Source organism: Schistocerca serialis, chromosome 10, assembly GCF_023864345.2.
Source record: "Schistocerca serialis cubense isolate TAMUIC-IGC-003099 chromosome 10, iqSchSeri2.2, whole genome shotgun sequence".
Lineage (NCBI taxonomy): Eukaryota > Metazoa > Arthropoda > Insecta > Orthoptera > Acrididae > Schistocerca > Schistocerca serialis.
Window position 1 is genome coordinate 209,257,481 of NC_064647.1, and position 23,821 is coordinate 209,281,301.

The 23,821-nt window shown below is 45.7% G+C and overlaps 1 protein-coding gene across 2 annotated transcripts in view; it reads right to left on the bottom strand.

Annotated features, from left to right (window-relative positions):
• LOC126425063 (uncharacterized) overlaps positions 1-23,821 on the bottom strand; it is a 60,315-nt gene that overhangs the window by 15,856 nt on the left and 20,638 nt on the right. The window contains exons 5-6 of one of the 2 annotated variants that reach the window (XM_050087973.1): positions 9,264-9,614; positions 3,299-3,425 (exon numbers count right to left, since the gene is read on the bottom strand). In XM_050087973.1, the coding sequence (XP_049943930.1) occupies positions 3,299-3,425; positions 9,264-9,614 (478 nt within the window). The remainder of the gene's footprint in view (positions 1-3,298; positions 3,426-9,263; positions 9,615-23,821) is intronic. The other variant, XM_050087974.1, reaches the window with a different exon arrangement.

The following is a 23,821-nucleotide window of genomic DNA, read 5'->3' on the forward strand; positions in this document are numbered from 1 at the left end:
GTCAGAATTGCCTCTCTCGTCCCTTTACTTTTCCTAAAGCCAAACTGATCGTCACCTAGCGCATTCTCAATTTTCTTTTCCATTCTTCTGTATATTATTCTTGTAAGCAGCTTCGATGCATGAGCTGATTGTGCGGTAATTCTCGCACTTGTCAGCTCTTGCCGTCTTCGGAATTGTGTGGAAGATGCTTTTCCGAAAGTCAGATGGTATGTCGCCAGACTCATATATTCTACACACCAACGTGAATAGTCTTTTTGTTGCCACTTCCCCTAATGATTTTAGAAATTCTGATGGAATGTTATCTATCCCTTCTGCCTTATTTGACCGTAAGTCCTCCAAATTCCGATTCTAATACTGGATCCCCTATCTCTTCTAAATCGACTCCTGTTTCTTCTTCTATCACATCAGACAAATCTTCCCCCTCATAGAGGCTTTCAATGTATTCTTTCCACCTATCTGCTCTCTCCTCTGCATTTAACAGTGGAATTCCCGTTGCACTCTTACAAGGAATATCGCACCGATTATTCCGTGTTTGAACAGTGCACACCACACAGAAACGCGTCGAGGGTGAAGACACTTCTCGATCGCGAAATACAGATTCTCAGTCCCCCAAATGCGGCAGTGTTGCTGATTGACGAACTCATCCAAACGAAAGTGGGCTTCGTCGCTAAACCAAACCATGCATGCGCATACTAATTCCCATCATGCCCCGCGGCAAAACATGTAGTTTGAACTGTTCAGAAGTTATGACGATTTTTATTTCATATAGTTGAATAATTGTTATCCTATAAACAAACGAGTGGGAGCGAGAGTATGGGTGCTCGCTGTTTACCGATTTTAAGTACTGATACTTCTTACTGGATTGTCTGTGGAGACTGTATCATGTAATCGGATTCTAGGTACACAACCGATGAGAATCCGAGGGTGCATTTAACTGATTACATTAATTTTGTATGCAGACCGGGAGAACAAATACTTTTCGATTGTAAACTGTGCTTGCCTAAAAAATTAACAATTGAGTCTCACACTTCGAGCCTTAATAATAAGACACCAACATCTACGGCCCTTTAGTCTTACGCAGGAAGCATTTCGGAAAGTACAGGTCATATTTTGCGGAAATATGATGTGAAGTGTGTTTTGCTACCACCATCAAAGATCATGCCCTTCTAGATCCCGTAAAGGATGATTTTGGTTTTGCGTAAGGCTGGTGTTTACTGTATTCCTTGCAGCTGTAGCGTGTTATATATTAGTCAGAGTATCAAGACTGTAGAGGACAGGTATACTGACAAGGGAAAATCCCCATCACACTCCCTCAGATTTAGTGGTAAGAGGGGCCAGTTAACAGCCTATCAAAAACTGAACACAGACCAAGCATGAAAAGAGGAAGATAGTGTACTGGACTGTGAAAAACAAAAGCAAAATAGAAATAGTGAACTTTCCAAGAACAAGAAGTGCAGTATAGATCAGGTAGGAAGGAAAAGGGCGTCATGGCGAAGTGGTTACGGTATTGGACTGCCATGCTGGCGACCCGTGTTAAAACCTCCCTTGTACCTCTTTTTTGTTTTTTTCGCTATTCGGTTTATTCAAATTTGTGTCTCTGTGGTAGTGTAGCGTCCGTTTGCAACTGTTAAGTGTAAGGTAGGGACACATAATAACGGTTCATTCTGCAGAACTACTCCATTAGCAGCCGAAAGAAATTGGCTTTCGAATGGGCGAGAAATCAAGCAAAAACTACACCAGAAACCACGTCTGGTGTGTCATACACGGCATTAGTGACGGTACGTGTGTCGTATGCTAGGAATCTCTTTATCAACGCACCTAATTTGTACGGCTGGTGAATGAGTGATGACTCCTTGCCCGATACAGGTGCTCGTATGAATTTGATCGTGATCACTCCGAAGGAAATGATGAAAACATAATAGTTTGTCAAGCCGCAAGAAATGAACGCAACGGTTTCACAACCTCACAATCCCTCTGCGCTCTGTCAAAACATATTATTTAGGCGCTTTTGAAGTTGCGTTCCATTTTGGAAGTCTTGACTGTTGAGGTCCTTTCATGTAACATAGTTCAAACCGTTTATTCGTTATTATCATTCCTGTGAGACGTTTATGTAATATCTTGCCTTCTCTCACCAGTCATCACATTTATTTGCGACGGTAACGTATTCTTAAACCATGACTCATATTCTATAACCATTATATAGTATGACCACTGCCAGGCATACAAACATTTCAATGAGTGGACGGAAAAAAGAAAGTGGCACGATGTAGTTTTCAACATGGCTCGCCCGTTCGACAGTCGAACATCGTAACCACTTGTCTTCCCAGCTGCTGTATATTGGACTTCTTGTTCTTGGACCGTGCGCTGTTTCTACTTTCCTTTTTTTTTTCACGCTTGATCTGTGGATTTTGATGGGCTGTCTCTGGGGCCCTCTTAGCAATAAATCTGAGGGGAGGGGGGCGGGGGGGGGGGGGGGTTGGCGAGCATAAGCGGCTTACGACAGCTGAGGAAATCCGCCATTGCAGAACATTGTCTTGGCACCGATCATCCTATGGAATATAACAATACAGAGATTATGGCATGCACTTCCAGCTACTGGGATAGTGTTATTAAGGAGCCGGCCGGAGTGGCCGAGTGCTTCTAGGCGCTACAGTCTGGAACAGTACGACTGCTACGGTCGCAGGTTCGAACCCCGCCTCGGGCATGGATGTGTGTGATGTCTTTAGGTTAGTTAGGTTTAAGTAGTTCTAAGTTCTAGGGGACTGATGACCTCAGAAGTTAAGTCCCATAGTGCTCAGAGCCATTTGAACCATTTGACACTGTTGAAATAGAACTAGCAAGTAACGTTATAAATGGAAATGATGGTTTTTGGTTAAATTGTGCATAGACTCCTGCTCTCTCCCGTGTCAGAAAAGAAAGCTACAGAATTTATGCTTCCTCACCCGTTGGTTATTAATTTGGCTATCGATAACTTCTGACGTCGGTCACCTTTGGTTTGCGATGGGGCTAGTCTTTACAGCGTGTTTGTGTGTCATCTTTCCGGAGTTACTCTGAAAACAGACGTTTTAAATTCCCTTGCATGGCGCTTACTTCCTGGAATTTTGCCCTGAAACTGGCAGGTTGGGCCCCTCTTGAAATATCGGCAGTTGGCGACGACGCCACCCGCTTGCATTCCCGTAAGTCACTTGAACATTGTACACGCCTGGAGAAACTCAGGTCTCACAAATTTTGGCTAGTGCTCGTACAGCGCCAAAAAGCATAGCGTTCTGAACCGCTGCCGCACTCTGTTGCTACTCACCTCAGGTACGATCTCGTTTCAGCTTGGTATCGGGGGTATGACGGGAAGAACGGGAATCCCAAATAACCTCCAAACCAGCCACGACGTCCCCAATGGTTGCGCGGCCAATGCGACCTGCCACCGCCCGCTGCAAGAAAACTGTGCGTCAGAATAAAATCCTCAGAAATGCTTTTGCGCCAGCTGCATAACTTGGGGACGCCCGTGGGCTTACATTCAAAGGGATAAGGGTCTGGAAAAGAAAGCTTTGTGGTTATTTTGATGTTTACTGCTAAGACTGGTTGACTGAATCACTGCACGCTAGGCTGTCCTGTGTAAGACACGTCGTCTCTGCGAAACTACGTAGTGGCCGAGCGGTTCTAGGCGCTACAGTCTGGAACCGCGCGTCCGCTACGGTCGCAGGTTCGAATCCTGCCTCGGGCATGGATGTGTGTGATGGCCTTAGGTCAGTTAGGTTTAAGTAGTTCTAAGTTCTAGGGGACTGATGACCTCAGAAGTTGTCCCATACGACTCAGAGCCATTTTGCGAAACTACTACAGCCTACATCCGGTCCCCCCTCCCCCTTCCCACGCGCCCATACGCACCAGACACGCACAAACTTACTTTTTTACAGTATTAAACTGATGATTTCTTAATCCTTCAGGACGGAATCGATCAACCGACTGCGTCTTTTAATCTGGTTCTGCCACGAATTTCTTTCACTCAAAAACTGATATTAGTCTTGACCACTTTATTTATTGATTTTGTACTGCCTTAAGCGTTCTAGCCTTACGCCATTCTCAAAGGCTCAGATATCTGCAACACATTAAGACCAGATACTTTGTATCCATCTTTTACATACTGATGTCATTATGTAGAACAGATACTTTGTACCCATGTTTTGCATACTGATGTCATTACATAAAACAGACCCTTTGTATCCATGTTTTGGATGCTAATGGTTCAAATGACTCCAAGCCCTGTGGGACTTAACATCTGAGGTCGTCAGTCCCCTAGACTTAGACTACTGGAACCTAACTAATCTAAAGACATCACACACATCCATGCCCGATGCAGAATTCGAACCTGCGACCGTAGCAGCAGCGCGGTCCGGACTGAAGCACCTAGAACCGCTCGGTCACAGCGGCCGGCTTGGATGCTAATGACATCATGAAATGTAGACCAGACACTTGGTATCCATGTTTCACAAATGTGATGTCACCAAGTAATGTAGACCTGATACTTGCTTGACAAATTCGGTTTCGTTTTACCAAGAATGTGTTGCAGATATTTTGAGCCTTTGAGAATGGTGTAAGGCCGAAACGCGAAAGGCTGTATAAAATTAGTGAGTACTATGGTCAAGACTGATGTCAGTTTTTTAGTGAAAGAAATTTGTGGCACAATTCGAGTAAAAGAATGAAAAGTATCTAGTCTACATTACTTGATAATACCAATTAACGCTTATATGCTGTATAAATTTATTTGCTCCCCAACCGTTCACCTCCTACCTAACTGTCATAGTACTTGCAGTGGATCCTGATGCAGTTCGGAATTCCTGTGTGATGGTCTGAATAGATGTCTGCCTATTACACAATACGACCCTCTTCAGCTGTCGGCGGTCTGTGCCAGTCAACAGACGAGGTCGGCCTGTACGTTTTTTTTTTTTTTTTTTGTGCTGTACGTGTCCCTTCACGTTTCCATTTCACTATCACATCGGAAACAGTGGACCTAGGGATATTTAGGAGTGTGGAAATCTCTCGTGCTGACGTGTGACACAAGTGACACGGAATCACGTGACCACGTTGGGAGTCCGTGCGGAGTGCCCCATTCTGCTCTCTCACGATGTCTAATGACTAATGAGGTCTCTGATATGGAGTACCTGGCAGCAGGTAGCAGCACAATGCACCTAATACGAAAAACGTATGTTTTTTGGGGTGTCCGGACACTTTTGATCTCATAGTGTAGACACACAGAAACCTACTGTACGTTGCGCGGTGGAGGGCGTCTTGGACCACTGCCAGTCATTTCCCTTTCTGTTCTAGTCGCAAACAGAGCGACGAAATAACGACTGTCTGTATGCATCCGTGTGAGCCCTGATTTCTCGAATCTTATCTTCGTGGTCCTTACTCGCATCGTAAGCTGGCGGCAGTAGAATCGTTCGGCTGTCAGCTTCAAATGCCGTCCTCTAAGTTTTCTCGATCAGGTTTGCCGAAAAGAAAGACGCGTTCCCTCCAGGAATTCCTATTTGAGTTCCCGATGCATCTCCGTAACATTAAAGTCTTGTTCAAACTTACCGGTAACAAATCTAGCACCCTGCCACTGAATTGCTACGCTATCTTCCTTCAATCCGACCTGGTACGGATCGCAGACACTCGACCAATACTCAAGACTAGGTCGCACTAGCGTCCTATATGAGGCCTCCTTTACAAGGGAGCCACTCTTTCCTAGTATTCTCCCAGTGAACCTGTCCGCAGTTCATGGTCTAGTGGATAGCGTTGCTGCCTCTGGATTACGGAGTCCCGGGTTCGATTCCCGGCCGGATCGGGGATTTGCTGTGCCCGGGGTGTTCGTACTGTCCTCATCATCTCATGATCATCATCATTCGTGATAGTTGCTACATTAGACTGCGTAAAACACTGGAGTATGGGAAGATTGATACTTTGTACGGGCGCTGATGGCCGCACAGTTGAGCGCCCCACAAACAAAACGACGTCGTCATAATCATCATCATCATCATCATAATGAACCGAAGTGCACCATTCGCCTTCCCTGCCACAGATCTCACGTGCTCGTTCCGTGTCGCATCGCTTTGCAACGTTACGCTCAGATATTTAAACGACTTGACCGTGTCGAGCAGGACACCAGTAATACTGTATACAAACTTCACAGGTTTAAACATTACCGGATGGATCTTCCTACTCATCTGCATTAAGTTACATTTTTGCACATTTAGAGCTACCCGCGATGATTTTTTTTACAAGTTTCATGATTCCATTAATTACAGTATAGGTCGCTTATAGTACACACGATCCGATTTTCGCTTCATTTGGGTCATTCTTCTCGACTTTAAAAACGTTAATGTACACTCCTGGAAATGGAAAAAAGAACACATTGACACCGGTGTGTCAGACCCACCATACTTCCTCCGGACACTGCGAGAGGGCTGTACAAGCAATGATCACACGCACGGCACAGCGGACACACCAGGAACCGCGGTGTTGGCCGTCGAATGGCGCTAGCTGCGCAGCATTTGTGCACCGCCGCCGTCAGTGTCAGCCAGTTTGCCGTGGCATACGGAGCTCCATCGCAGTCTTTAACACTGGTAGCATGCCGCGACAGCGTGGACGTGAACCGTATGTGCAGTTGACGGTCTTTGAGCGAGGGCGTATAGTGGGCTTGTGGGAGGCCGGGTGGACGTACCGCCGAATTGCTCAACACGTGGGGCGTGAGGTCTCCACAGTACATCGATGTTGTCGCCAGTGGTCGGCGGAAGGTGCACGTGCCCGTCGACCTGGGACCGGACCGCAGCGACGCACGGATGCACGCCAAGACCGTAGGATCCTACGCAGTGCCGTAGGGGACCGCACCGCCACTTCCCAGCAAATTAGGGACACTGTTGCTCCTGGGGTATCGGCGAGGACCATTCGCAACCGTCTCCATGAAGCTGGGCTACGGTCCCGCACACCGTTAGGCCGTCTTCCGCTCACGCCCCAACATCGTGCAGCCCGCCTCCAGTGGTGTCGCGACAGGCGTGAATGGAGGGACGAATGGAGACGTGTCGTCTTCAGCGATGAGAGTCGCTTCTGCCTTGGTGCCAATGATGGTCGTATGCGTGTTTGGCGCCGTGCAGGTGAGCGCCACAATCAGGACTGCATACGACCGAGGCACACAGGGCCAACACCCGGCATCATGGTGTGGGGAGCGATCTCCTACACTGGCCGTACACCACTGGTGATCGTCGAGGGGACACTGAATAGTGCACGGTACATCCAAACCGTCATCGAACCCATCGTTCTACCATTCCTAGGCCGGCAAGGGAACTTGCTGTTCCAACAGGACAATGCACGTCCGCATGTATCCCGTGCCACCCAACGTGCTCTAGAGGGTGTAAGTCAACTACCCCGGCCAGCAAGATCTCCGGATCTGTCCCCCATTGAGCATGTTTGGGACTGGATGAAGCGTCGTCTCACGCGGTCTGCACGTCCAGCACGAACGCTGGTCCAACTGAGGCGCCAGGTGGAAATGGCATGGCAAGCCGTTCCACAGGACTACATCCAGCATCTCTACGATCGTCTCCATGGGAGAATAGCAGCCTGCATTGCTGCGAAAGGTGGATATACACTGTACTAGTGCCGACATTGTGCATGCTCTGTTGCCTGTGTCTATGTGCCTGTGGTTCTGTCAGTGTGATCATGTGATGTATCTGACCCCAGGAATGTGTCAATAGAATTTCCCCTTCCTGGGACAATGAATTCACGGTGTTCTTATTCAATTTCCAGGAGTGTATGTCTTGAAAATGCCTCTTTCCCTCTGCTCTTTCTCTGTCGCAGTGGAAAACCGCACGCGCAAAAATTGATAAATTGTAGTGTGTGCTTCTGCGCTGTCGTTTCCGTATGTGCCTCATTTTTCAAGCAGCGTGCTATGTATCGAAATCTTTGCTTAAAAAAACACTAAAGGTAAGGCAGTATGTAATCATTAGAGGTAGTATATGCCGGATACACACACTGACGGCGACGATTTATTTGCAAATTTCGGAAAGAGGTAACAGCAAGATTTTGATCTTCTGCTTGGGAACCTTACTACGATCTCCAGGCAAGATACTGTTATGCGTAATGCAATTTCTCAGCGACAAGGCTAGCAATAACATCTCTTTAGCTGGTAAATGGCGACCTGCATACCAATTTGAGCTATTTTTTTCGCGTTTCATAACGATGTATTTCATTGATTATCCCTGAAAAAAGAGAAATACTTTAGGGCGATTCATGATCGTTATGTGACTTTCAACATGTTATTCGTACTTTATGAAGAACGTTGTTTACGTACTGAAAAAAGTTATACATAGATTAAGATCTTAAGACTACAAATTCGAGGATGTCATTGACCTCAGCTTCAAAGACTGTGTGTTGTTTGTATCCTCACTGCCCTTCGTTGCTAGTTGTTCGTTGCGGAGTTCCACCTATCCCATACTTTTCTTTTGTTCTTGTATCAGGCTTCCCAACTGCTGTTACATTAAGTCGCAATAGTGTGAATGTTTGTCTACAGTATCCATGTGGATTTCTCATAAATTTCTAAGCGTCTTCTTCCCTGTTTTCCTGTTTCGGGATGTAAGTGACTGTTTACAATATCTATTTTTATCTTATTTTTAGTACCCGCCAATGTCGAGTTAATACTTGGCGCTCAGACCATTATATCTCAAATTTTAATTCAAATTATCTATAGAAATGGCGTTCTGTATCTGTAACCGTCTATAAACTTCATCGTGTTTTCTTTGGAGTCACCATACATAACTGTAACCGAGCGAGGTGGCGCAGTGGTTAGCACACTGGACTCGCATTCGGGAGGACGACGGTTCAATCCCGCGTCCGGCCATCCTGATTTAGGTTTTCCGTGATTTCCCTAAAATCGCCCCAGGCAAATGCCGGGATGGTTCCTTTCAAAGGGCACGGCCGACTTCCTTCCCCATCCGCCCCTAATCCGATGAGACCGATGACCTCGCTGTCTGGTCTCCTCCCCCAAAAACCAACCAACCAACCATAACTGTAAATAAATCACCCTAAAGCGTAATCTGAATTTACTGCACAACTGGACGCCAACTGCCTTTCATCTACAGTGCGAGAGACTCCTAACAAGCATGGGAAGCAATGCGTTCTGATGCATACTCTCCATGTTGAACAAATTTCGTATGCACAAATACATACGCATGCTTGCTCTGTTAGAAGTCTAAGTGGACGCACAAAGTTGAATGAAAAAACGCATTCTGTGGACGCACCTTTAGAGCCAGCTTGGGTTGAGTTTGTTGGCGTAGCTTCGGTGCTGTTGGCTGCATAGCTTGAGTTTGTTGGTGTAGCGTCTGTGGTTTCGGCTGCATAGCTTGAGTTTGTTGGCTCACCACCTGTGGTGTTGCCTGCGTAGCTAGAGTTTGCCTGCTCGCCACCTGTGGTGTTTGCTGCGTAGCTAGAGTTTGTCTGCTCGCCATCTGTGGTGTTGGCTGCATAGCTAGAGTTCGCTGGCCCACCGTCCGTGGTATTCGCTGCGTCCTTTCCATATGGTTTGCCACTCTCCTCAGAGGGAGGATATGGGTCATAGTCCCAGAGCCTAAGAAGTGTGTTGCTGTGACTCCCTGGAAGGAATAGAAAGGTACTAATTTACTGTCACTCTACATAAATGAAAATACATGTATGCTGTACAGTTGATCTCAATAACTGGAGCAGTTTTAACCAAATTCAAGGGGTTCTCAGGAAGTTTCAGTTATCACCTCAAAGAAATCAAAAGCAGCCATGAATGTTGGTGTTCGTATTCCTCCACACATTCACCTTTCAATACGACACATTTTTTCCCTATGATGGTTGACTTGGCGCAGACTTTGGTTGTGGAAGTTTGCATTTGCGCTCTTCAGGAAGCGTTCAGCCTCGAAAATAATTTCGTCGTCATTCTTGAAATGCCTGCTGTGAGATGGTTTTTTCATCAAAGGAAAGAGAAAGAACTCATTGGATGTTATGTCAGTAGAATACAGGCGAGGCAAAATCTGATGGGCCAAAGAAGCAGCATTTGTGACTGTTGGTGACATCTTCCAGACTGTCTGGCCGTGGTCGAAGAAACTTTTCGGCTCCTGGCTTTTCGTCCAAACGTGCGCTGGACACCTTCGGAGATGCAGCTGGCGACATTAAGTCTTGCCGATTGACGAGTCGGACATCTGACAGCGACATGAATACTACGTAAAGTGGGCGTTGTCGAATTTACAGATGATCAGCGAAGATAATTTTGTCAGAGAAAACTTAAATATCAGTTGTCGCCTGCCAAGGATAAAAACTTACCCACAGATTCTGCAAAAGGACATTTCCTCAGTGTTGAGAACGGCTCTGATTGTGCGGTCTGAGTGAGGCGCAGTCAAATGGGGGGGGGGGGGGGGGGGGTGCCCCAGGGATCCTTTTTTATAGAAATTATATGTCCTCTAGTATTACAGGCGATTCTAAAATATTTGTGTTTGCTGATGACATTAGCTTGGTAGTAAAGGATGTTGTGCACAACATTGGCATTGTTTCAAATAGTGCTATTCATGACATAAGTTCATGGCTTGTAGAAAATAAATTAACGCTAAACCACAGTAACATTCATTTTTTTTACATTTTCTACGGCACAGTTCAACAAAATCCGACGTTTTAATTTCACAGAACGAGCATATGGTTAGTGAAACTGAACAGTTCAAATTTGCATGTGTTCAGATAGATAGTAAACTGTCGTGGAAAAGCCCACGTTCAGGATCTTGTTCAAAGACTTAATGCTGCCATTTTCTCTATTCGAACGGTATCTGAAGTAAGTGATAGTTCGACACGAAAAGTAATCTACTTTGCTTATCTTCATTCGCTTATGTCGCGTGATATTATATTTTGGAGTAAGTCCTCCCATTCTCAAAGGATATTTTTGGCTCAGAAACGGGTAGTTTGGGCACTCAGTGGTGTAAATTTGCGAACCTCTTGTCGAACCTTGTTCACTAGTCTGGGTATTATGACATTAGCCTCAATATATCCATTTTTACTGTCGTTTCTTGTTAACAATATAAACTTATTTCCAAGAATTCGCAGCTTTCACTCAGTTAATACCAGGCAAAAATCCAATCCGCATTCGGACCGCACTTCCTTGACTGTTGTGTAGAAAGGTGTGCAGTATATTGCTGCATCCATTTTCAATAAGCTACCACAAATAGCAGCAATACACGCGCTTTCAAATCGAAACTGATCAGTTTCCTCATGACTCACTCCTATTCTATCGAGGAGTTCCTTGAAAAATTAAGCCGCTTTCTGTGTTATATTGTTGATTCCGTTTACATAAACTTATGACTTGTCTTTTTTGGGTTCATAAACATTTTATATTATCTGTTATTACTTTGTAATTTCATGTACTGACAGGTTCCATGATCTTACAGATTTTCTCCTCAGTTTGGTCCTGCGGAACTAAACGTGTTAAATAAAAAAATTAAAGAAAGGTTCTCAACCTTTTATCAAACAAATAACTGATCAGATCGGCAAGATTTTACGGAAACGTGACATCAGATAGGTTTTTGGACCAACAAAGAAAATTTGTCAAGCACACCTATCTGAAAGGACAAATGCCCCCTTCTGTGAGAAAGCGGAGTATATAAGATTCTGTGTACGTGTGGAAAGTAGGCCGAGCGGTTCTAGGCGCTTCAGTCCGGAACCGCGCGACCGCTACGGTCGCAGGTTCGAATCCTGCCTCGGGCATGGGTGTGTGTGATGTCCTTAGGTTAGTTAGGTTTAAGTAGTTCTAAGTTCGAGGGGACCGATGACCTCAGATGTTAAGTCCTATAGTGCTCAGAGCCACTTGTGGAAGAGTGTACGTTAGAATCACCGAGAAATGTGTGAATACAAGACTGAACATAAAATTATTTCTTAAAAGACATCATAGTCGCCGTTGACTGTATAAAATATTTATTTTTACTGTTGAAATTTCGGCCTTATGGCCATATTCAAGTAACACTGCAAAGTTACTTTCTGTCAGAATATAAAACTATCTGACATCGTCAAAATGCAGCCTTTTGGCTATGAGAGTCCCACAAGATCTGATGAGTACGACACTTATTACATCGTAATATGTTGTTAAATATACACTGAACTGTCGATGTTACCATCGTTCTAATAGTCTATCACACATACAGATTCAGGTGCACTGACAACATGTGGAGCTAAGTCGCTACGATGGTAACAACGACAGTTCAGTATATATTTAACACCATACTACGATGTAGTAAGTGTCGTACTCATCAGATCTTGTGGAACTCTCACAGTCAAAAGGCTGCATTTTGACGACGACACGTACTCACGTCAGATAGTTTTATATTCCGACAGAATGTAACTTTGCAGTGTTACTTGAAAATGGACATAAGGCCGAAACTGCAACAGTAACAATAAATATTTTATACAGTCAACGGCGACTATGATGTCTTTTAACAAATATTATATGACCGTGAATCCCAACCATGAGAAGTTAATAAAAGTACTTGCCGACTAGGGAAACCGGAAAAATCTGCAGTAGCAGAGCATTCTCCTCAGTCAGCAAATGATGAAGTTTTCCAAAACCAAAATTTTGTCTACTGTAATAAACTATTATCCACGACAGTATAGAGAAGCCGAACAAATGTGTAAGCACAGTGACAATATCAGCAAAAAAGGAGGAGTCATGAAACTCTGTGATGTATGGACAGGGACTCGGTAGATTTTTCTCCTTGACAGCCGACAATGGATAGTTAAGTTTGGCAAAGATTGTCTCTGCTGATCACGTGTAAACTCGACCGCGCCCACTTTGCACGGTATTTATGTCACTCTCCGATATCCGACTCTTTAGCCGACGAGACTCAGCGTGGGCAGGAGCACCTCAGAAAGTGTTCAGCGTAGCTCTGGACGAAACGTTAAGAACTGAGAAGTTTCTTCGACCACGGCCGTACAGCCCGGGAGATTCTCCAGCAACTAAAGCATCCAGCTACGACGGCCTTCATTGTATAGTGTGTTACTGTGTCCTGTGCAAACTGAAATAGGGCACTGTCGTGTACCAAAAGCTTCCCCACGGACAGATTTCCCCAACACTTTGTCCTCACAGTGTTCGGTAACTTCGTCATGAGGTTTCGGTAGCATGTTCCTGTGACGGTTTGCCTCTTCCAAGCATAATCTGGGGCGTGAGTCGTGCTTGGATAGCTCAGTTGGTAGAGCACTTGCCCGCGAATGGCAAAGGTCCCGAGTTCGAGTCTCGGTCCGGCACACAGTTTTAATCTGCCAGGAAGTTTCATACCAGCGCACACTCCGATACAGAGTGAAAATCTCATTCTGGAAACATCCCCCAGGCTGTGGCTAAGCCATGTCTCCGCAATATCCTTTCTTTCAGGAGTGCTAGTTCTGCAAGTTTCGCAGGAGAGCTTCTGTAAAGTTTGGAAGGTAGGAGACGAGGTACTGGCAGAAGTAAAGCTGCGAGGACGAGGCGTGAGTCGTGCTTGGGTAGCTCAGGTGGTAGAGCACTTGCCCGTGAATGGCAAAGGTCCCGAGTTCGAGTCTCGGTCCGGCACACAGTTTTAATCTGCCAGGACGTTTCAATATATAGGTTACCTGTTCTAGTAACAAATGTTCTCGTAACTTCAGAATTACATGACACGGTTATGTGCCACGCCTCTCATGCAGCGTCTGCCACTGGAGTTGGATGATCATCTCCGTTGGGCTTTCGCGCCTACCAAACAAATCTGTGAAGGAATGTGCTGCTCTCCTTTGGTAATTCTCTGTTTATTCTACACCGAAGAGCCAAAGAAACTGGTACACCTGCCTAATATCGTGTAGGTCCCCGCGAGCACGGAGAAGTGCCGCAACACGACGTGGCGTGGACTCGACTAATGTCTGAAGTAGTGCTGGAGGGAACAAACGCCATGAATCCTGCAGGGCTGTCCATAAATCCGTAACACCACGAGGGCGTGGAGATCTCTTCCGAACAGCACTTTGCAAACCATCCCAGATATGCTTAGTAACGTTCATGGTTCAAAATGGCTCCGAGCACGATGGGACTTAACATCTGAGGTCATCAGTCCCCTAGAACTTAGAACTACTTAAACCTAACTAACCTAAGGACGTCACACACATCCAAGCCCGAGGCAGGATTCGAACCTGCGACCGTAGCAGTCTCGCGGTTCCGGACTGAAGCGCCTAGAACCGCACGGCCAACACGGCCGGCTAACGTTCATGTCTGGGGAGTTTAGTGGCGAGCCGAAGTGTTCCTGGAGCCACTCTGCAGCAATACTGGATGTGTGGGGGGGATCGCATTGTCCTGCTGGAATTGTCCAACTCCGTTGGAGTGTACAATGGACATGAATGGATGCAGCTGATCAGACAGGATGTTTACGGACGTGGCCGCTGCCAAAGTTATATCTAGACGTATCTATATCACTCCAACTGCACTCACACATCACACCATTATAGAGCCTCCACCAGCTTCAACAGTCCACTGCTGACATGCAGGGTCCATGGGTTCATGAGTTGTCTTCATAACCATACAAGTCCATCCACTCGATACGAGGGTCACTCCAAAACAAATGCACACTATTTTTTTAAAAATACATCTTTTATTCTACATGTTTGAAAGTGTTACAGTGTGTAGATACGTCCTTTAGGAACAATATTTTCATTTTTCCACATAATTTCCATCCTTCTCAACTGCCTTACGCCATCTTGGAACCAGCGCCTGTATTCCCGCACAGTAAAATTTTGGAACAACCTGTTGGAACCACTGTTCGGCAGCGTGCACAAGGGAGTCATCATCTTCAAACCTTGTTCCACGAAGAGAGTCTTTCAGTTTCCCAAAGAGATGATAGTCACATGGAGCCAGGTCAGGACTGGAAGGCGGGTGGTTCAGTGTTGTCCATCCGAGTTTTGTGATCGCTTCCATGGTTTTTTGACTGACACGTGGCCGTACATTGTCGTGCAATACCAAAGCATCCTGCTTTTGCCGATGTGGTCGAACACGACTCAGTCGAGCTTGAAGTTTCTTCAGTGTCGTCACATATGCATCAGAATTTATGATGATTCCACTTGGCATGATGTCCACAAGCAAGAGACCTCCGGAATCGATAAACACCGTAGCCATAACTTTTCCAGCAGGAGGGGTGATTTTCAATTTTTTTTTCCTTGGGTGAATTTGCATGATGCCACTCCATTGATTGCCTCTTCGTCCCTGGTGAAAAATGATGGAGCCATGTTTCATCACCTGTCAATTCTTCCAAGAAATTCATCTTTACCATTCTCATACTGTTCCAAAAGTTCGCTGCATACCGTTTTTCTTGTTTCTTTGTGAGCCACTGTCAACATCCTGGGAACCCACCTGGCACAAACCTTTTTTAACGCCAACACTTTCAGTATTCTGCCAACATTTCCTTCCCCTATCCCAACGTAGCGTGACAATTCGTTCACTGTGATGCGTCTGTCAGCAGTCACCAATTCGTTAACACTCTGCACATTGTCTGGAGTGTGTGCAGTACGAGGCCTGCCGCTGCGAGGACAATCCTCAATATTCCCGTGCCCGCTTTCATCGCGTAGCCTGCTTGCCCACCGACTAACTGTACTGCGATCGACAGCAGCATCTCCGTACACCTTTTTCAACCTCTTTTGGATGTTTCCCACTGTCTCGTTTTCACAGCACAGGAATTCTATGACAGCACGTTGCTTCTGACGAACGTCAAGTGTAGCAGCCATCTTGAAGACCTGCTGTCCCGGCGCCACTCACGGGAACAGGTTGAACTAAGTTTGAAAACAAGCGGGAAGGATGTAACTACACACTGTAAAACTTTCGCACATGTAGAATGAAAACTATTTTTACAAAAATAGGGTAAATATCTTTTGGAGTGACCCTAGTACAATTTAGAACGAGATTCCTCCGACGAGGCAACATGTTTCCAGTCATCAACGGTCCAATGTCAATGTCGAGGGTCCCAGACGAGGCGTAAAGCATTGTGTCGTGCAGTCGTCAAGGGTACACAAGTGGACCTTCAGCTCCCAAAGCCCGTGTCGATGATGTTTCGTTGTATAGGTCGCACGCTGATACTTGTCGATGGCCCAGCATTGAAATCTGCAGCAGTTTACGGAAGGGTTGCACTTCTGTCACGTTGGACGATTATCTTCAGTTGTCCATGATCCCGTTCTTGCAGGATCTTTTTCTGGCCGTAGATATGTCAAAGATTTGATGTTTTACCAGATTCCTGATAGTCGTGGTACACTCGTGAAATGGTCGTTCGGGAAAATCCCCACTTCATCGTTACCTCGGAGATGCTGTGTCGCTCGTGCCCCAACTATAACTCCACGATCGAACTCACTTAAATCTTGATAACCTGCCATTGCAGCAGCAGTAACCGATCTAGTAACTGCGCCAAAAACTAATCGTCTTATATAGGCGTTGTAGATCGCAGCACCGTATTTTGCCTGTTTACACATCTCTGTAATTGAATACGCATGCCTATGCGAGTTTCTTTGGCGCTTCAGTGTATCAACCGTTGGGATGTGGCGCTCTAGACATCAGGCGCAGACGGCACCCCGCACATCTACTAAGTCGTTTGGGTTGCCGCGAGCTTCGTCATACGGAACAGATGGTGCGGTCAGACCGACAGGTGCCAACGGCAGAGTTACTCCCAGAGCAGGACGCGGCGTTCATGGCAAAGGTGGTTGTCGTTCACGTAGCACTCTCTTCCTGCCTCTGCAGGGTCAAGTGACTAAATTGGACATGCATTAATCCCTTACTCAAGGCAGCTGTTAAGGCCGGATCGCGAGGCTAGCGGAGCAGTTCCATTGTACCGAGCAACCAACCAGAATGTCTCCACTAGGTTCCCCTTTGGACTCCTCCACCATCGTCCGCGACAGCACACCGTCTCCTCCGTCTGGACTCAGTGTCATCGGCAATGTGCTAATTGCGACGTGGTATAATTTCTACAGTTTTTTCTTCACCGAAAAGATAGTGCCAAGACTTTACTTGTGCTTCTATCCTCACCGGACTTTTCGAGGCTGTATGACTATCGATGCTTCTGACTAGTTTGATGCAGCCCGCCACGAGCCTTCTCATCTCAGAGTAGCACTTGCAACCTACATCCTCAATGTTTTGCTGTATGTGTCCCAGTCTTTGTCTTCCTGTAAAATTTTTACACTCTACGGCTCCCTCTAGTATCATGGAAGTTACTCCTCAATCTCATGATCCGATGTGATAACAAATGTATCACCCTGTCCTTTCTTCTTGTCAGTGTTTGCCATATATTCTTTCCCTCGCCGATTTTGCGGTGAACCTGTTCATCACTTATCTTCTCAGTCCACGTAATGTTCAACACTGTTTTGTAGCACCACATGTCAAGTCCTTCGATTCTCTTCTATTCCTATTTTCCCAAGGTCCGTGTTTCGCTACCATACAGTCCTGTCCTCCAAACGTACATTATCCAAAATTTCGTCCTCAAATTATGTCCTACTGTATGTTTAATACTAGTATAATTTTCTTATTCAGGAATGCCTTTCCCGCCAGTGCAACTTTGCTATTTCTGTCCTCCTTGCTCCGTCTGTCATGGCTTTTTTGCTGCTTAGGTAGAAAAATTCCTTAACTTCGTCTTCTCGCTGTTCTTATTTCTGCCGCTTCTCACTACTTTCGTCTTTCTTCGATTTACTCTACATCTATATTCTGTAGGGGCAACGGCCTTGCAACAGTGGATACATCTTTTCCCGTCAGATCACCGAAGTTAAGCGCTGTTGGCCGTGGTCGGCACTTGGATGGGTGACCATCTGGCCGGCTATGCGCTGTTGCCATTTTTTTCGGACTGTACTCAGCCTGGTCATGCCAATTGAGGAACTACTCGACCGAATAGTAGCGGCTCCGGTCAAAGAAAACCATCATAACGACCAGGAGAGCGGTGTGCTGACCACACGTCCCTCCTATCTGCATACTCAGCTGAGGATGACACGGCGGTCGGTTTGTCCCGATGGGCCATTCGTGGTCTGAAGACGGAGTGCTTTTATATTCTGTAGTCATTAGACTCTTCACTGCAATCAACATATCCTGCAATTCTGCTTCATTTTTACCGAGGTTGCAATGTCATCAGCAAATCTTCACCGACGAAATAGCGCCAAGACATTACTTTGCGCTTCTATCCTTGCCGGACTTTTCCTAAACTGTTGGACCATCGGTACTTTCCTGTGCTTTACGACTGAAAAATATGTTGAAAGTGTTTTGTTGTCGCTACTTAAACTAGAATATGCACTTTATTTTCAAAATCCAAGCACTGAGGGAACTTCTTTGTGTTGAATTTTATTCAGATTTTAAGATTTGGCTGATCTTTAAAGAGTGCAGTGATTAATTCCGCATGATCAGAAACTCAGTTATTTTTGTTTAGGATTCAGGAACTCTAAGTTTGTTTTTCATTGAAGAACTGTTGTTTGTTCGTTCGCGAAAGAATTTCGTTTCATTTCGTACTTAAAGCAATTTTACCTCCATAATACGTTGATGATTTTGTTAACATTGTGTTAGGAAAATAAACTTGTGTTATTGTGACTACCTGCTTCTTTAGTGGATACCTCCGTAGAACCGGATACATTACCTACCTGGTATGGATTCAAGACTGACCAGCAGTATTCACGTTGGTCAAACGAGGGTTTTGTAACATACCACCGTTGTGGATGTACTACATTTCCTGAGGATTCTTTCAGTCAATATCAATTTGGCTTTGCATTACGAACATCGATGGATGTGATTGTCCCCAATGGTTCCTTCAGCTCAAAATTATCGTTTATTTAAGTTCGTTCTTCAGCCTGAATTTCAGATCGTGTGCCAGTTGCTTCCATCCTCAATGTTTCCGCATCTTTCGTACTTCCCAAGTGGAGAATTTCTATGCGAGTTACTAAGCTCACGGTTAACCGGTAAACTGCTTAGTCTGTGGACCATCGTGTATAAATTTGGCGTAGAGATTTATCATTCTGGTTTCTTCTGTGTGTGTGTAAATTGTTAGTACGAATTTGTTTGTGAGTGTAATTTGATGACTCCTTCATTTTTACTTATCCTGTATTCCGCCAGCCTCTTGAGATATGATTTATGATGTGGGTACTGTATTATGAATGACTGGCATTCCTTTGCAATTTTGATTTTTAATTGATGTTACTCTGTAATTTAAACCGTAAACAAATGTTCAGTGGTTTTTCAATTGCGATTATAAGGTTGGTTACTAATGCAACCGACCCACCTTTTCGGGGTGGCTTTTCACAGCCATCTGATTATCAGTGACTATTTTATCTTTAATATTTTATTTCGTGTTGATCTGAGAGTCTTTATTTTGGATTTAACTGACTGCTAAGAGATACCTTTCCAGTGGTTCAGTGTAATCTTAATTCATTTAATTGTTCATCAACTTACAAGTTTAACTTGGTTGAAACTTACTCTGTACAAACGACCATTATACTCTCTTTTTACCTGATCATTGATTAGGATGTGTTACTTGAAAAACGGGTAGGAATTGTTTACTAGGAACTCTCCAGACCAGCCACAAAACCGGTCCGATATTATATACGCACGTATTTTATTCGTTCAGTGAAAGTACAGAACAGTGTCGTAACCCTTCTGGAAGGCTTCGTGATCAACTTGAGCGCCGGTATCTTTTTCCTTCTGTGTTTCGTGGACGGAGACAAGTAGCTGAGTTTTACGCGATTCTTCGTCTTTCAGACTTATCCGATAACAATGTCATATAATGGTACATTGTTTTCCTACACTTCCGCCAGCTCAGCCTGGATTGTTGTTGCAACGAATTACCCCACGATACTCCTACTTTATTACTGGGCTGCGCTACCATTTTTTTTAAATTTTATGCCATGTGTCTCCGTTCCATTAGCATTGCTTGTGTGTAATTCCAAACTGCAATTCTATGTCGTGGTGAGTTTCGGCCTTAAGATCCTTGAAGTATAAACAACAGCCGTGTAGGAGACGAAAGTTCTAGCGTCACTTCAGAAGGTGTCTTGGCTGCGAATGTAACAGTAGATGTCTGCCACTCGTCTAAAAATGGCGACGGAACAGTTAGGCAGCATCAATGTTTTTTGTTAAGTTTTGTATTTGTGGGCGAGAATTTGCCGAATGCGATCACAATAGCCTGGGAGTCAGGTACAGGATGACAATAATTGAAGTATACGAAATAAAATCGTCTAACTTCTTAACGGCTTGCGGTAGGACGTTCAAGCTGCACTGCTGGCCACGGGGCTTTATGGGAATTAGTAAGCGCTGTATGGTTTGGTTTAGCGAAAAAGCCCACTTTCATTTGGATGGGTTCCTCAATAAGCAAAACTGGCGCGTTTGGCGAACTGTAAATCCTCATTTTGCGATCGAGAAGTCTCTTTACCCTCAACTGGTGACTGTGTGGAGTGCAATATACAAATACGGAATAATCGGTGCGGTATTCCTTGATGGCACCATGACTACCGAACGGTACTTGAAGGTTTTGGAAGATGATTTCATCCCAACTATCCAAAGCGACCCTGATTTCGATTACGCTCACGTTGACCATACACAACAACGCTCCTTGCTGGTTGGCTGCAGCGTATTAACTGCAGAGCTGGTTGCCATCTATCGCGCTCTTGAACATATCCGCTCCTGCTCTGGTGAGTCCTACGTCATTAGTAGTGAACCCTTAAGCAGTCTACAAGCCCTCGACCAGTGCTTCCCTGGGCATCCTTTGGTATTGTTGATCCGTCAGTCTCTTTATGCTCTCTACAGGAGTGGACGCTCAGTGACTTTCCTTTGGACCCCAGCCCACGTTGGGATACCGGGCAATGAACATGTTGACTGCCTGGCCAAACAGGCAACCGAGCGAGGTGGCGCAGCGGTTAGACACTGGACTCGCATTCGGGAGGACGACGGTTCAGTCCCGCGTCCGGCCATCCTGATTTAGGTTTTCCGTGATTTCCCTAAATCGCTCCAGGCAAATGCCGGGGTGGTTCCTTTCAAAGGGCACGGCCAACATCCTTCCCCGTCCTTCCCTAATCCGATGAGACCGATGACCTAACTGTCTGGTCTCCTCCCCCAAAACAACCCAACCCCAAACTCGCTGTCTGGTCTCCTTCCCCAAAACAACCAACCAACCAACCAACTAACCAGCCAAACAGGTCACCAGTAGACCGTCTCTGGTCATTGGCCTCCCGGAGACCGATCTGCGAGCAGTCTTCAGCCGCAACTTTTTCGCGATTTGGGCCACTGAATGACGCAACCTGACCACACCAAACAAACTCCGTGCTATCAAGGAGACGACGAATATGTGGCTGTCATCCATGCGAGCCACTCGCAGGGAATCAGTTGCCCTTTGTCGGCTTCGCATTGGCCACACCCGGATGACGCAGAGCTATTTACTGCGCCTTGAGGACCCGCCTCTTTGACGCTGTGGGTCGTCTTTGACGGTGGTCCACATTTTGTTGGCCTGTCCCCTTTTAACTGTGCTCAGGCAGACGTTTGCGCTGCCTGATATGCTCCCTGCCCTTTTAACAGATGACACTGCCATGGCAGGCTTAGTTTTGCGTTTTATTCGAGCAGGGGGCTTTTATCACTTGATCTGTTTGTCATTTTTTTGTGTTGAGTCTGGCCTTTGGCCTACGACTTTAATATGGATTTTTTCGTGTGTTTCTTGGTGTTTAGCTTTGCCTTTTTTGTATCTATGGTCGGCCAACTACTGTCACACTGTGCGATTTTAATTCCTTTTGCCTGGTCTCTCTCTGCGTCTTTCTTGTCCTGTGTCGTCTCTTGTCATCTCTATTGTTCGTCGAGAATGAGATTTTCACTCTGCAGCGGAGTGTGCGCTGACATGAAACTTCCTGGCAGATTAAACTGTGTGCCCGACCGAGACTCGAACTCGGGACCTTTACCTTTCGCGGGCAAGTGCTCTACCATCTGAGCTACCGAAGCACGACTCACGCCCGGTCTCACAGTTTGGAAGGTAGGAGACTAGGTACTGGCAGAAGTAAAGCTGTGAGGCCGGGCGTGAGTCGTGCTTCGGTAACTCAGATGGTAGAGCACTTGCCCGCGAAAGGCAAAGGCCCCGAGTTAGAGTCTCGGTCGGGCACACAGTTTTAATCTGCCAGGAAGTTCCATTGTTCGTTTTTATTCTTTTTTGGTGTTTGAAGTTTTTGGAAAAAGGGACCGATGGCCCTAGCAACCTGGTCCCTTCAATCCCACAAAGCAACCAACCAACCAACCAACCAACCAACCAACCAACCTGATTTCGACAATATGTGGTTCAAACAAGACGGATCTCGACCCCACCGAAGCAGGTGAGTGTTTGATGTCCTGGAGGAGCACTTTGGGGACCACATTCTGGCGATGGGTACCAGAGGTCACTGGTTGGTCGGCAGATTGAAGATGGTAATGAAATGACATAAAAGGAAATTGTACTGCAGGAGTAAACGCAGTTCCAAAGCAAGACCTACATGATCATTTCGAGAAACATTAAAAAGATTTCAGCTCTGTATTGATTCAGGGGTATTGTGAAAAGATAGAGTGATTTTTTGAACATAATCCACGTTTTTTATTTTCCATAGCCACAGCCCTAACAGAACTCGGACACACTTTGTATAGTCATGTGCTACGATACTTTGCCATGCGGTTTTCACTGTTTACTGGGACTGCAGAAACGCACCTGTTCCACAAAAAAAAGGAGAAAAAATGTGTTCTCAATTTTTTCTAGGTGATAATTGGACTGAACGAGGGGGCGCAGTGGTTAGCACAACTGGAAATGTATTTCAAAGGACGATGGTCCAAATTTAGGTTTCTAAATCGCGCCTGGAGAGTGCCGGCATTGTTCCTTTGAAGATGCGCAGTTGATTTTATTTCCACAACCTTTCGTAATACGAACTTGTGCTCCATCTCTAATGACCCCGCTGTCGACGGAACTTGAAAGCCTTAATGCTTCTTTTTCCCTTCCTTCGAGGTGATAGTTAAAACCTTATGATTACCTTTGATATAATGAACATTGTCAAGACTGATAGTTACACTGAGATGACAAAAGTCACGGGGTAGCGACTTGCGCGTATATAGATGACGGTAGTACCGCGTACACTAGGTATAAAAGGGCAGTGCTTAACCCTTTTGACTCAAAAGTTAAATTCAAAAATTTATTAAGAGACAGTTGATTTCTCGTCAAGTCACTTGTATTTACGTGATTCATGTGAAAAGGTTTCCGACGTGATTATGACTCCACGACAGGAACTGACAGTTGGAGCAAGGCCCAAGGGACTTCCTGATTCAGAAATCGTTATGAAATTCAAAATTCTGAGGTCCACAGTGTCAAGAGTGTGCAGAAAATATCAAATTTCAGGCACCAGCTCCCAGCACAGTCAACGCAGTGGCCAAGGCTTTCACTTAACGACCGAGAGCAGTACCGCTTCTGTAGAGTTGTCACAGCTAACAGACAAATAAAACTGCTCGAAATAACCGCAGAAATCGATATGGGACGTACGACAGTGCGGCGAAATGGGGCGTTAATCGGCTAGGCCAGCAGACTACCGACGTGTCTTTGCTGGCAGCACGACATAGCGTGCGGAACCTCTCCTGGGCTCGTCACCATATCGATTGGGTCCTAGACAACTGGAAAACCGTGGCATGGTCAGACGAGTCACGACATCAGTTGGTTCGAGTGTGGCGCAGATGCCACAAAGCCATGGACCCAAGTTGTCAACGAGGCACTGTGCAAGCTGGTGGTGGCTCCATAGCGGTATGGGCTGTGTTTACATGGAATGAACTGCGTCCACTGGTGCAACTGCACCGATCATCGACTGGAAACGGTTATGTTGG